This window comes from Pelodiscus sinensis, chromosome 1, assembly GCF_049634645.1.
Source record: "Pelodiscus sinensis isolate JC-2024 chromosome 1, ASM4963464v1, whole genome shotgun sequence".
Lineage (NCBI taxonomy): Eukaryota > Metazoa > Chordata > Testudines > Trionychidae > Pelodiscus > Pelodiscus sinensis.
This window is the reverse complement of record NC_134711.1, coordinates 278,443,991-278,458,967: the sequence shown is the minus strand read 5'-3', so window position 1 is coordinate 278,458,967 and position 14,977 is coordinate 278,443,991. Positions and strand designations below refer to the sequence as shown.

At 38.4% G+C, this 14,977-nt stretch overlaps 1 protein-coding gene across 12 annotated transcripts in view; it reads left to right on the top strand.

The window, feature by feature from the left end:
• Positions 1-14,505, top strand: part of TDRD3 (tudor domain containing 3) — a 219,654-nt gene extending 205,149 nt beyond the window's left edge. For 5 of the 12 annotated variants that reach the window (XR_012900634.1, XR_012900632.1, XR_012900626.1 and 2 more), the window contains 3 exons: positions 1,948-2,146; positions 4,818-4,953; positions 14,264-14,505. Coding sequence is in view for 2 of the 12 variants with exons in the window: in XM_075918923.1 (XP_075775038.1) it covers positions 4,818-4,937 (120 nt within the window). In the remaining 10 variants the exon portion in view is untranslated. Of the gene's footprint in view, positions 1-1,947; positions 2,147-4,817; positions 4,954-5,547; positions 5,795-7,876; positions 7,978-11,709; positions 11,775-14,263 lie in introns of those variants that run through there. The other 7 variants (XR_012900627.1, XR_012900629.1, XR_012900630.1 and 4 more) reach the window with 7 other exon arrangements.
• The last annotated feature ends 472 nt before the right edge of the window (positions 14,506-14,977 follow it).

The following is a 14,977-nucleotide window of genomic DNA, read 5'->3' as shown; positions in this document are numbered from 1 at the left end:
ACAAATGGACAACATTTCAATCCAAAGCTGCTAGTCACTTTCTGAGACACGGCTCCATGTAAACCTTCTGGAGCTTCGGGCATTCTTCAATAATTGCAGATCTTTCCTCAGTCATATCTGCAATACCACCGTGAGGATACTCACAATGTCACTTCAGTGTATTATGTGAACTGCTAAGATGGAGCTCACTCCCGCTCCCTCTACATGGAAGCGATCTGCTTTTGGAACTGGTGTATTCGCCATGGTATAACACCAGTGGCCTCTTACTTATCTGGCATCACGAACATTCGGGCAGACTTTCTCAGCAGAAATTTTGCGCTGGAGCATGAGTGGGAACTGCACGACGAGTGTTCCATATTCTCTTCCAACGGCGGGGCACTCCCCTAATAGACCTTTTCGCCACGCTTCAAAACACCAAATGTCAGAAGTACTGTTCCAGGGCTGGACTTGGTCTGGACTCCCTCGGCGACGCGTTTCTCCTCAACTGGAGCGGACCTCTCCTCTATGCATTCCCACCTACAGTTCTCATTCTCAGAGTCCTGCAGAAGATAAAAACGGACAGCGCCACAGTCATATTAATAGCACCAGCATGGGCCCTTCCTTCGGCGCATGTCACCATGCAAACCATACCAGTTGCCAACCCTTCCAAACCTTCTCACTCAGAATCAAGGGACATTACGACATTCACAAATACATACCTTACAACTCACGACATGGCTCCTAGTTGGTTGAATCCTGCTGAATCCTTCTGCTCTACTCAGATTCAAAACGTACTCATTCACAGTAGATGGCAGACAACGAGAAATACTGAACTCTCAAAATGACACAGCTTCGCTTCCTGGTGTTCCTTGCAGCAGCTGCTCCCGTATTCCGCTCCACTTCGTGTCCTCGATTACTTGCTACATCTAAAAAACACAGGTCTAGCATTAGCTTCTCTCAGAGTTCACCTCGTGGCGATCTTGGCCTTTCGACAGCCTGTTGAGGAAACCACCCTTTTCGCTTACCCAACTACTAAGAGATTCATGAAAGGTCTATCGAATATAAGTCCTCCTCGTAAACCTTTTCCCCCAGTATGGAACTTGGACATTGTTTTGAGTGTCCTAACCATGTTGCCATTTTAATCATTAGCTACCATACCTTTGCGCACCTTAACCATGAAACTAGCTTTCCTCCTCGCAGTTGCATCAGCACGCAGTCAGTGAGCAATCAGCACTAATGACAATTCCACCCTACACTATCTTTAACAAAGACGGGGTAGTCTTAAGGCCACATCCAGCATTTATACCAAAAGTTTGTTCGTCCTTCCATATCAACTAACCTATTATCCTGCCATCTTTTTACCCTAAGCCTCACTCCTCTTCACATGAAATGTCTCTCCATACACTAGACATTCGTAGACCGCACGAGATGTTTTAGGAAAACTGACCAGCTAATCGTCTCTCTAGCCGACAAAAGTAAGGGACAACCATTATCGTCCCAGTATATTTGTGAACTTATAACCATGTGTATAACACAGTCTTATGCCTCTAAGGGGTTACCACTCCCAACACAACCCCGAGCATATTCCACACAAGCAATGGCAGCATCAACAGCTTTTCTCAAAGGAGTTTCTCTGAAAGACATTTGCAGAGCAGCCACGTGGTCTTCATATGCCACCTTTGTTAAACACTACTCTATCTGACAAAAGTGGCTCTCGACGCTGTGGTGGCATAAGTGGTGCTCTCATCAGCAGACAAACAGGTACTCTGTATCCCACCTTCCGGCACATGAGGGTACTGCTGCTTAGTCACCTATAGTGGAGCACCCATGGGGACTCCACTCAAAGAAGAAAGCGAAGTTACTCACCTTGGTGCAGTAACTGTCGTTCTTCAAGATGGTCCCTGTGGGTCTTCCACTACCCGCCCTCCTCTCCACTTTGGGTCTCTCTTTCTTTCTACTGTTTCACAGATTCCAAGGCAGCCTCAAGGAACTGGTAGGGGCCGAGCACAGAAAAGAGCGCGAATGCCGCGAGATGCTGCCGTGCATGCGCAGTCCGGCCGAGTACTGCTACTGAAGAGTCTCCATTCTGCGGCACCGGGACGAGCCCAGCACCTACAGTGGAGCACCCACGGGGACCATCTTGAAGAACGACAGTTACTGCACCAAGGTGAGTAACTTCACTATATTGTATCAGTTTTCAATGCTTGCGGATTCGTAGTGAATTTTTAAGCAACCAATAAGCCTTAATTATCATCATCTTGGTCTTTTCATCCTAATTCTCCCTTGTCCTCTTTCTTGTATGGGTTTACATTCCTGTTCATGATGAGGAAATCTACCAGCAAGAGGGAACCAAAAGTGATTTACTCACTGTGTGGGATTTCTGTTCTGTCTCTTGAGCTAACATTTCCCTGTAGCCCTTTATTAGCATTTTTCTTATAAAGTTATATAGTAGTTTCCTCTACTTGATATTCAGTGATGGATAACATAAGATTAAGGATGGAGATCAACCACTAATGCCCCCTTTTTTCCACTTTTCACAATCTCTATCCTACTTCTCTGAAAAACTCCTCAGTAAAAAATAATTGTTTTCTTGAACAGAATATGTTGTATTTGATGAGGAGACTCCACTTTGACACACATCTTCTTGTGTTGGTCATCTTGTCAATCCCCAGAGCAGGATTGTTTTTAATTGTCAAAGCAATATAACTAGTGGAATAACTTACCAGTAGTGAATTATCCATCTCTGACACTTTTTACATCAAAACTTAGATGTTCTTCTAAAGATGTGCTCCAGGCACTAGATTATCACATTGATCCCTTCCAGGCCTTAGAATCTATAAATCGGTGACTGTTAAACAGTCTCTCACACTTCATCCAGGCTACCTTTTAATATCTCAAAAACTTGAGCTTTCACTTCCTGCTGTGAGGGATTGTTTAACAGTCACAGATTCATAGATTCCAAGGTCTGAAAGGGATCATTGTGATAATCTAGTATGACCTCCTATATAACACGGTCCTTTGAACTTCCTCAAAGTAATTCTTGGAGCACATCTCCAAGGGAGGGAGGAATAGCTCAGTGGTTTGAGCATTGGCCTGCTAAACCCAGTGTTGTGAGTTCAATTCTTGCGGAGGCTGTATAGAGATTTGGGGCAAAAAATTGTCAGGGATGGTACTTGGTCCTGCTGTGAAAGTAGAGGACTGGACTCAATGACCTTCAAGGTCCCTTCCAGTTCTAGGAGATAGGCAATCTCCATTATAAAATCTTTAGAAGAACATCTAAGTCTTCATTTAAAATTTGTCAGAGATGAAGAATTCACTATTGTTAAATAATTCCAGTAGTTATATTGCTTTGACAGTTAAAAAGATACTCATTTCCCATTTTAATTTGTCTAGCTTCAACTTCCTGGCATTGGAACATGTTGTATATTCCTCTGCTAGATTAAAGAGATCATTATGAAACATTTGTTCCCCATGTAGCTACCTTCACATTGTAATTATTACCTATTAAATGTCTCTTCTTTAAGATAGATTGAGCTCTTTGTTTTCTAATCCTTTAATGATTCTCATGACTGTTCTCTGAACCCTTTCCAATTTTTGAAGAATATTCTTGTATTGTGGATACCAGAACTGGACACACTATTCTGACAGAGGTCACACTAGTACCATATACAGAGGTAAAGTCATCTCTCTACTCGTACTCAAGATTTCCACTATTTATGAATCCCACAGTCACATTAGTTCTTTCAGCCATAGTATCACACTGAGGTGAGAGGTCATGTTCAACTGGTTATTTATGATGATCCCCAAATATTTTTCCGTGTCACTGCTTCCCAGGATATAGTTCCCCATGCTGCAAGTAGAGTTTTGCGTTCTCTGTTCCTGAATGTATACATTTATATCTAGCTGTATTAAAGTACATATTGTTTGCTTGCACCAGTTTTCCAAGCAGTTCTGATCAGTAACCAGGGACTCATGTCAGTATTTTCCCCCCGATATTAAGCCTAAATATCCCTTTGTCATGCCATTTTTCTTAATTGTGTCCTCTTGAGCCACACAGTATATTTCTTTCCCATTCTTAATGTATACACCCTTTAAATTTTGTAGACAGCTAACATTCTGCGCTTTAAAATATTTCTTAGAGAAGCTATATATTTAGCGCTTTTAATCTTCCTTCATAAGTCAATCTCTCCAACCCCCTAATTATTTTTGTTGCTCTTCTGTGAACTCCCTGTAATTTGTCAATATCTTTTTTTTTTTTTAAGTGCGCAGGACAGAATGCAATATTCTAGGTGTGTAATTACTTCTCGGTGATATTACTTGGTGCCTCTGAGTGTAGAGATTCTATTTTTATTACCATGGCACATCACAAATTAACATCTAATATGCTGTCTACTATTGCTTGTTGGTCTTTACAGCATTACTGCTCATGTGTCAGATCTGCATTTCTGAACAGATCTCCCAAGATTTCGTCACTTGCATTTTTCCTTGTTGAATTTCTCTTTGTTACATTCTGCTTATGTTTCTAATCTTTCAAGCTACTTTCTCCAGCTGTCACTAGTTTGGGCAAAATTATCTTGCTTCTTGATTATATTGCTTGTATGACTTTTGGAAAAGAATTTGTAATTTTATATATGTCTGTCTTTGCTTCAGCTCCCTTATATCTATTTCTACTGTTTCTGAGATCTAGTTTTGAAACAGTTTGAAAGAGTGATCTATTATGGTGATTTCCACATGATGGTAGTTTCCTGTGTGATTATCAGCATAAAAGCAGCAGTTTCTATTCTTATGTAATACATTTATTTACTGTCTACATTTAAAACAATGCTGTTTACCTGCAGGAGGAGGAGGAAGATGCTTATGAACAAACTCTAGAATTCCGCAGAGGAGGTGATGGCCAGCCAAGACGGTCCACGCGACCAACCCAACAGTTTTATCAGCCCCCAAGGGCTAGAAACTAATAGGAAAAAATAAAAGGTAAATATGTGATGGTGACATTTTATTTGTGGGTTTCAGTTTCAACAAAAGTACATCTGGTACCCTACTGGTTATAATATGACTTCTTCAGAGTTGCTGCATTTGAAAAGAAAAATAACTTTGTCAAATTATTTTCTGAAGCTTTGCCAATGATAGGGTTGCCTGGAGGCCTTCAGAGTTGAGTTTCCAGTGCTGAGTAGATTGAATAAGTACAATAAATTATGGTAATTTCTATTATGCAATACTAGGTCCATATTTACAATTTAAAGTTCCTAAAGGGGAAGAATGGGTGTTTCTTATAAAAAGTTTTATTGAAATAAGTAAGCAATAACATGACATGGCCTGCTTTGTATTGTAAAAATAGCATTTTTCAGTAGTATTATGAGGCCTTAAGCCAAAAACCCACACATAGAAATGACTATTATTACAGCTTAATGCATGTACTAGAGTGTTTGTGTCTTTGTAAAATACTTGGTTTTAACAATTATACTCAATTAAAAAGTTCCGTATTTTCCTTTAAAATATTTTGTATAGGTAATGATAAAACATTGTGTAATCTTTAAAATAAAAATTTACTATTGTCTGTTTTTTCAGAATCAACCCTTTGCTATCAGGCAGAGAAAAAAGCTTTTGGAGAATAAATTTGATACTGTTCTGTGTTGATTCAGTTTTGTTTTGTTTTGTTTTTACTATAAAGAGATAATATCTTGTTTAGGTTATAAATTGTGCTGACATAATTGTGTAGACTAAACATAGACAGATAAAAAAATATATATTTGGCATTTTTTTCCTTGAATGTTTTGATGAGGTATATCTGAATATTAACAGCAGAATGGATCTATCCAGTTTATTGCACTGAATGCAGTATATATCTTTGCCTGCCTTGTGATAGGTGGCATGTGTTCACAGAGACAGATCAGGGTCCTTGACCCAAAGCAAGTGGGACCCCATCTGACTTGCTCCACACCCAATGCACTCCCCTTTTCTCTTCCCCTCCCCCACAGCATTTCTGTGGGAAAAAAGGTTTTGGGACACAAGGAGCTTGCTTCAATCTATCCCCCCACCCAGCACTCATTCCTGGGAGCTGTGTCAGGACATGAGAGCTTCCCTTGCCTGCCCAGCATTACTACTGGGGAGTAGTCTGTACTTGGGATCCTTCTTTCAGATGATGTCACAATATTCTCTCAGACAGAAGATACCCCTTCTAGGAAGGAATCCCAGTTATTAGGAAAAGACAGATAATACTAATGAGGGATTTAATTATTGGACATACAGATAGTGGGGCTAGTAATGACCGGGAGAGTCTCTTGGTGAATTGCCAGTTTGGTACAAAAGTTTCAGACCTTTCATGCCATCTAGATCAACTCATGCACAATGCTCAGTTGTGGCAGATGTAGGCACGACTGACATAGGGAGAGGCAGAAGAGAGGTTCTGGAGGCCAAATTTGGGGTTTTAAGAAAAATTGGAAGCCCAGAACCACCATGGTAGTATTCTCTGAAATGCTTCTGGTTCCATAGTCAGGGTAGGTTAGTTAGGCAGAATCTCAGAGTCTCAATGAGTGGATGAGATAATGGTGTTTGGAGAAGGGATTTAGGTTTATTACAAGCCAGGGAAACTTTTGGGAAAGGAACAACCTATATAGGAAGTTTGGGCTCCACCTAAACCAACATGAAACCAGATTGCTGGCATGCAAAATTAAAAATGCCACAGAGGAGTTTTTAAACAAAGCCTGGGGGTGGTGGTGGGAAGCTGACATATGTGGAGGAGCACATAGTTTGAGTAGACACATCCCTTAGGGAAGGATTTATTAACAGGGATACTCTATATCCTATTCAAGAGATGAGGAATAGAGTTTGATAAAAGCACAGGCAGGAATTAAAGAAATGCAGACAAACAAGAATCCAATTTAATTATGTCACATGAAGGCATAGAGCTAAATAGTGATACATTTTATAAATGCTTTCATACAACTGCAAGGAGTCTTAAGATGAGTGAACTTGAGTGCCTGGTAATAAATTAGTTCATTGATATAACTGGCATCGCAGAAACGTTGTGGAATCATGATAATCCATGGGACATGATAATACCGGAGTACAAATATATAGGAATATTAGAGTATGTCATGTGGAGGGGAAGTGGCACCACGTGGTCCAAGTTAGCTGTTGTTACTCAATAAATAGACGTTGGTGTCATTGTAGATAGTTCTCTGAAAGTGTCCACTCAATGTATAGCAGCAGTTAAAAAAGGCAGCGGGATATTAGGAACCTCTAGAAAAGATAGATAAGACAGAAAATACCATAGTGCTACAGTGTAAGTCCATCATATTTTTCCACCTCAAATATTGAATCAAATTATTTCTGTTCCATCTGAGAAAAGCTATATTAGAGTTTGAAAAAAGTACCAAGAAGGGCAATACAAAGTTAGGAATATGGAACAACCTCCATATGAGAAGAGATTAAAAAGACTGGGACTGTTCAGTTGAGAAAAGCAATGTCTAAGGGGGTATATAATACAAGTATGTAAAATCATGAATGGTGTGGAGAAAGTGAAAAAGGAAGTGTTATTTATTCCTTCACATAACACATGAACCATATGTCACCCAATGAATTTAGTAGGCAGCACGTTTAAAAAGAACATAAGGCAATACTCCTTCACACAAGTTACAGTCAGTCTGTGGAATTTGTTACCAGGGGACTGCTCCTGTTTTTTCCTGTCCAGATGCCTGTTCCTTGTATTCCATGTCCAACCTTCCAAACTCTCCTCTCATATACATAGGTGAAATTCCTACTGAAATCAGTATTATCTTCCTTGATCCAAGACTCTCATGATCTGGCCCATTATGAGCCATATACACAGCCAAGTAACTTCTCTTTTTGTGTTGACTTGATGAGCCCAACAAAGAGTTCACAACTCTCACTTTAGAGCCTAGATCTCAATGGACCAAACATGGAAGTGTTATATGAAAGAATACTGGACTTAAGCTCACACAAAAAACTGCAAATCTTCACTGTCTGAATTGTTAGGTAAGATCTCATTGTAGCCATAGTATATTAATTTCTTTGTAGTTTCTGATTTTAAAATGTCGATGATTCATTCTCTGAAAATTTAATTGGCATCTATACTAACAAAATTAAAAAAGCAAACCATATAATCTCTAGATCAGTGTTCCTTAAATTGTGTTCCGCAACACACTGGTGCGCTGCGATGCAGTCAGAGGTGTGCTTTGGAGAACAACAGAGTTCAAAATGGCCACCCTTAAAGGGGCCAGGCGACCTTCAACCTTTTTTTTTGCTCGATGACTTCCCCCCCCCCTTTTTTTTTTTGCTCTGCTCAACAAAAAATGCTTAGTGTTCCTCATAAAAAAAAAATTGTTTCATGTTCCTTGGTCTTAAAAAGTTTAAGAAACACTGCTCTAGATACTCAAAAAGCATGATGTTACCAAATTAAAACTATAATACAGTTAACAGCTGAGTTACCAAGTATGCCCTGTGTGTTAGCTTTTTTTCTTACTTGAGGATCTAATAAATCCTTCAATTTTTAAGTGTTGATCAAGAGTCTATAATGAGTGAAGTGATAGGTCTTAAAAGTCATCGTGTTTGGTAAGCATTAACCAGTGAATCTTTTTCACTTGCCTCTCATTTTCTTGTTTATTTTTATTAAGCAAGTACTTTAATTTGTGGTTGGCTTTTTCTGTCCTCTTCCTCCTCTCATTGCTTGGAATATATTGCTCTAAATTCCTTTTCAAGGTCCATTTTCTAGAGTATGGTTTCACTACAGAATTAGTCTAGATTAATGTTGGTCTCAACCCAAATCCTCTTCTCTCCATACTGAATCCTAACCCAGTTTTGAGGGCGCTTTTAAGACAATTAGCAGGTATGACTTTAGTTAGGGTTTCACTTCAGCTTGGGCTGGTAGTCTATCTACTTTGCAGTGAGAATGTAGGATAATGAAACCTGGGTGCTGTTAGTCCTCCAATCATATCCCACATTTTCATCTGGTTTGTTCTACTTTTTTAACTAATCCGTTCTTCCTCACTGTATTTTAAAACCCCAAGTTCTGGGAGAGAAACAGCTATTTGATGTATCTTTCTCAGCAAATGTTGAAATAAATAGCTTCTATGATGAACTGAAAAAGGAAAAATTTAATTCCTTCAGCTGCAGAATAATTTTTAACTATGAGGGTAAAGTATAGCGATATTTCAGGGGCTTTTTATTGGGACTTAGGATAAAACATGCTGAGCAATTATAGTTAGTTTCATGAGACACATTTTAAAAAATCCTCTATTTTAAAATAAATTATATTTATCAGTTTTCTTAGCATAATTTAATTACTAACTATAGAGTATGTTTGTTTGTTGTGCAGGTATTTTTCCATCTAACTATAATTTAGAGAGATCCTTAAAAAAAACATTAGACAGTTTGCAACAATGTTAGGAAGATCTTATTTGCCATAGAGTGTATGTTTAAACTGCAGGACAAGGTCGAATTAAGATAGCAACTTCAGCTACATTAATTGTGTAGCTGAAGCCACAGTAGTTTAATTTGGCTTTGGCACTCTCCACACTACAAGAACTCAGAGGGAGAACACTCTCCCTTCAACTTCCCTTACTCCTCATGAAAGCAGGGTTACCAGCATCAGCTGGAGTGTCCCTCTCACTTTGAATTAGCTATCTTAAGTAGACCACTAATTCAAACTCTGGAAGATAGAGAGCGGCAGTTTCGATCTATATAGTGTAGATGTACCCTGATAGAATAATTTGCTCATTGGAAAAAGTTTCTTCCTAAAAATCAGTTAGTGGTTTCCTTATGTTGGGAAATATGAGGGTTGCTACCCATCCCCCTTTCTATATTTTTACCTATTATGTAATTGAGAATGTTATCATTAATTATATAAATGCCTAATACTTTTTTGAATCCTTTATACTCTATAAATTAGATCCTGGCCCCAGAGCGGCCAATGCGAAATTCTAGGATTTCACTCTTTTATCTCACGGCAAAATGTTCTTTTTAGAGACTAAAATTTGTTGACTTTCATTTTAAGTCAATATCCTTTTGTTCTTGCAATATGAAGGAGAGTAAGATGATAGTTAATTTTGGTTGCCCCTTAAATCCCTTATTTTCATTTCACTAAATTAAATAATCTCAATTTTTTAAAATAATTCTATTATGGAAGTCTCAGAAGGGTAGCTATGTTAGCCTGTAACTTTAAAAAAAAATAGTATCATGAGCTTTTGTGTGTGGAACAAGATACTAAACAAAGTGCCAAACATGAGTCAAGAATAAATTGTGACTGCTCAGTTGCCAAAATTAAAGGGAAAAATTCCCAAGACAGCAAGGTAATTTAGCATATGACCAAGAAAAGTCCGTGTCCTCTCACCTCAGAAACACTAGGGCTGTGTCTAGACTGGCAAATTTTTGCAGAAAATCTTCCCAGCTGTCTACACTGGCCGCTTGAATTTCTGCAAGAGCACTAATGATCTCATGTAAGAAATCAGTGCTTCTTGCGGAAATACTATGCTGCTCCCGTTCGGGCAAAAGTCCTTTTGCGCAAAAGGGCCAGTGTAAACAGCTCAGATTTGTTTTGCTCAAAAAGGCCCCAATCGCGAAAATGTGCAAAAGAGCGTCTAGATTGGCACGGATGCTTTTCCTCAAAAAGTGCTTTTGCGGAAAAGCGTCCGTGCCAATCTAGACGCTCTTTTTTCCGCAAATGCTTTTAACGGAAAACTTTTCCATTAAAAGCATTTGTGGAAAATCATGCCAATCTAGACCTAGCCAAGTGGTATTCATTGCATAGTATGGGTGGAACATCCCCTCTGCAAAATCCTACCCAGACCAGACCCATGCAAGCTATGTCCACAATGGTTCCATATCAGCCTGTGCCCTGGGCTGGATTTATAGTAGGATATCCCACGCAGTACATTCAGTCATGCCACTCCATAAATTAATGCACTTTATTATGGAAGAAACTGCCATTGCACTGAGATTCCATCTGCTCAATTCCCTCTGCTGCTGGCTTCTCAGAGTTATTGTCATTGCACAATTGATTCAGGGTCCATTCCCTGAATTATGGGTCTTACTGAGACCATACACACAGCTTCACCAGAAGGCTGGTGTCAGTGTCTGGCAAACTGGAAGCATGGGAGAAAGATTTCTTGGCTGGAATCACTGTTAAAATGGTGGTGAAATGCAGCAAAACCGAAGCAGGGAAATAAGGTTATTGGCCAAATGTATTTAATAGCCAGTGGTACCTTGGCTAATGTTATCAGTCCCAATGTAGTTTAGTGTTTATTTATGCAGCTCAAATATAAAATGTAACGGGGTTATACATATCCAATATTCATTGTCTTTGCAAATCACTATGATTCTAGATCATTTGCACACTAATACGAATCTTCAGTTGCACAAGGTTAAAAAAATTAAATGAGTTGTTTGTCTTGCATATTATGTGACATGTCAGTAACTATGACTAATATAAGCTATTTTAAAATGTGAAAATTATACACAGGTGTTTGTGGATTTGTGTGCATGTTTTATATTAATAACATGTTTAAATCTGATGATAACCAACTTTCATTTTTATTATTAACTTTGAGATTGCATTTGCGAAACTTCCAATATCAAACACAGAAAATTATTACAAGGAGCAAAATGTTTATTATAATTCATGGCAAAAGTATTCTATTTTTATACCAAAAAAATTAATATCTTAAGGCAAAGTTGTATTTATAGTTTTTTGTCCTCTAATTCTGTAATTAGGAAAAGAAGTGAAGTGGTATCAAAGATAATAGGAGAAGCAACTGGAGGATATTGTCTGTCTAAATGTGAGCCTGCATTACATTTATAAACTCAATAATATAAAAACAATGAGGAATACTGTGCCACTTAAAGACTAATCAGATTTATTTGGCCATAAGCTCTTTGTGGGTAAAAACCACTTCTTCAGATGACTCCATACATTTGAAGATGTAGTTTTTACCTATGAAAGCTTATGCCCAAATAAATCTGTCAGTTTTTAAGGTGCCACAGAACTCCTTGCTGTGTTTGTAGATACAGACTAACATCACTACCCCATGAGACTAGCTAAAATTATGATTCCAAGTAAAACAGTCTTCTGATTTTATTCCTTATGGAATTTGTCATACAAGTTAATTCCCTCCTTTGCACCCTCCTTCCCTCTCCGCCCCCCATTCAGTGTCTGCAAGAATCTTTTGAAAAATTGACAGAGCTGTTCACTTTCCAGAAATGTGTTACACTTTTAACCATCTCAGAAGTAAGAGTTTGTATTTCATTTTAGGACTATGGCTGTGTCTAGACTGGCAAGTTTTTCCGCAAAAGCAACTGCCAGCTGTCTACACTGGCCGCTTGAATTTCTGCAAGAACACTGACTTCCTACTGTCTGAAATCAGTGCTTCTTGAGGAAATACTATGCTGCTCCCATTCGGGCAAAAGTCCTTTTGCGCAAAGCTGTTGCACAAAAGGGCCAGTGTAGACAGCTCAGATTTGTTTTGCGCAAAAAAGCCCTGATCGCGAAAATTGCGATTGGGGCTTTTTTGCGCAAAAGCGTGTCTAGATTGGCACGGACGCTTTTCCGCAAAAAGTGCTTTTGCAGAAAAGCGTCCGTGCCAATCTAGATGCTCTGTTCCAAAAATGCTTTTAACGGAAAACTTTTCCGTTAAAAGCATTTGCGGAAAATCGGACGCTTGCCAGTCTAGACGTACCCCCTATGTTTTACTAATCCATTTGGACACTGAAGTATATCTGAAAGCTCTATTTTACGAGGATTGCTTTGTGGAATGTGGGAGGAATCCAACAGAATCTATAAAGGAAATTGGTCTGAGGCCTTGTTAGTGTCTTTTTTAGGACCTCTGTCAGATGCATACCGAAGCTCCATTGTTACAGAATGAACCCAGTCCCCCTTGCTGTCACCAATCTTTTAGCTTATAGATTTTGCTATGTCATCCTTGGATCGATCATTAATCACAAATATGTTGTTTTCACAGTTCTCTTTCATCAGCAGTGTTAGGATTATTAATCATAAGCTGGTTGTTTTCACAGCTATCTTCCATCTGCTTATCTTGTTCTTGATTTAGGATAGATACCTTTTGGACTTTCGGCTCGTCAGTCTGCACTTTTCAGCCATTAGGGCCTCAAGGTCTTGATTATGCTGGCACCTTAGTTTTTTCATTCCCTCTTGTAATTTGCTGCATCTTTTATCTATTTAGATACACATGTACCTCACTCATGCAATAGCACAATGATGTCTAACAAGACAGAACAAGCCCTAACAAAGCAATCTCCAATATTACTAAGTCAGTATAGAACATCGATTTATAAACTAACATTAACATAATTTCACCAGATAAGTGTATAATAAACTTTCTTCATCATAAAATAAATGATTGTACCCCAAGAGGACATACCATTACTCACTCTATGTAGTATTGTATCAGAATCAGGATCCTGACTTTGAATTAAAATACCGTCTAGTCCACCTTTACCAGAGATAACCTCATTGTAATGTAGTGCACTGGGGAGGGAGGTGAGTAACTAAAATAGGAAAATGCCTGTGCTTTCATGCATTAAGGGTTTTGGTGAGTGGCTAAGATGATCCTAAAAAACATTTATTTATTTTTTAGACCTCCCTTTGCTTAGTGATAATTGTTCTAAACCTCTTTGTCAAAGTCCCTGGAAAATCCTGCTTGAAGTTCTCACCAAAATATAAATGTCATTTTTATAGGCTGTCATTGGTTGGAAGTGTTTGGGAGAGAGTTGTTTAGTTTTTTATAGCACAGTAACGTTGGATTATATCCTTTCTGTTAATTTTGTAAGCCACCTCAAATATTTTAAATGGAGAGGTGGGGCAAAAATATTTTAAAAAAATAAAGGGTTATTTCTCTGTAAGTACAATACAGGCTGCACCTCTTTAGTCCGGAACCCTTGAGACCTGACCTGTTTCTAAAAGAGAGAATTTTCGAGACCACGGGAGGTCAGTATTGTCTAGCAGAATTACCAACATTTCCACTGCTTTTATAGTGCTTTTAGAGGACATTTAGGAGTAAATTAGAACTAAATAAGAGCACAGAACACGGACAGCCAGGACTGTAAACAAACTTTGAGACCCCGGGAAACTTGGCCACATGCATGAAAACTGGACATCCATCTAACTAAAATCATTCTGGACGACGGATGTTTCTGGATTAGAGAGGTTCAACCTGTAGAATAGATATATACTTTTTTGGATGAAAAATAGTTAAGTACTCATTGTGCAAAAACAGATTTGTCTTTTATATCTCTTATTTTTTTCATTTAGCAATTCGTTTGGGAGGGGAAAAGTCATCGACACTCCTCTCTCTCTCCATTGCTCAAGACTTCTAGCAGAACTTCTGGCTTTTCCTAAGGAACAGGATATAAGAAAGATGGCTGGTATGATCAGGAAAAATCCAGAGCAGATCAGCACAAAGAGACTTTTTAAAAGTTCTTAATTATATGAAGCAAAATACTTTTTACATATGAAATTGTTATTGCTGCCATCAATAAACACATGGTGCACTATTCTGGTCTTTGCCTTGTACTTTACTTATCCTTAGGTATTACTTAAATTTCACTGTTCTCCTTTTTATTCATTTAGAGTGGACTTAGCATCCAATCCTGCATCCATTAAAGAAATAGCAAAACTCCTATTACATTAAATAGAAGCAGGACTAGATGCTTAATATTTTATATTTCTAGAATACCCATGATAAAACTTGTTAGAACGTCACCCGTAATTATTGTAGAGTGGAATCATGGACTGATTCCCACACAGCTTGCTATGTTTCTTTTCCCAAATTACCTAAGGCCAAAGGTATGACTGTGTGTTAGACTGTTAGCAGAATTTGCTTAAAAGGCTAATGAAGCATAATTGGTCAGTATTTCCAGTGATGTCCTAAATAATTTTAGCTAAATACTTCCTTTTTTTAAATTGACTGCTGTGGAAAGAGATATTGTCTGAATGTGACACAGCTTTGCATCAACGTACTTTTAC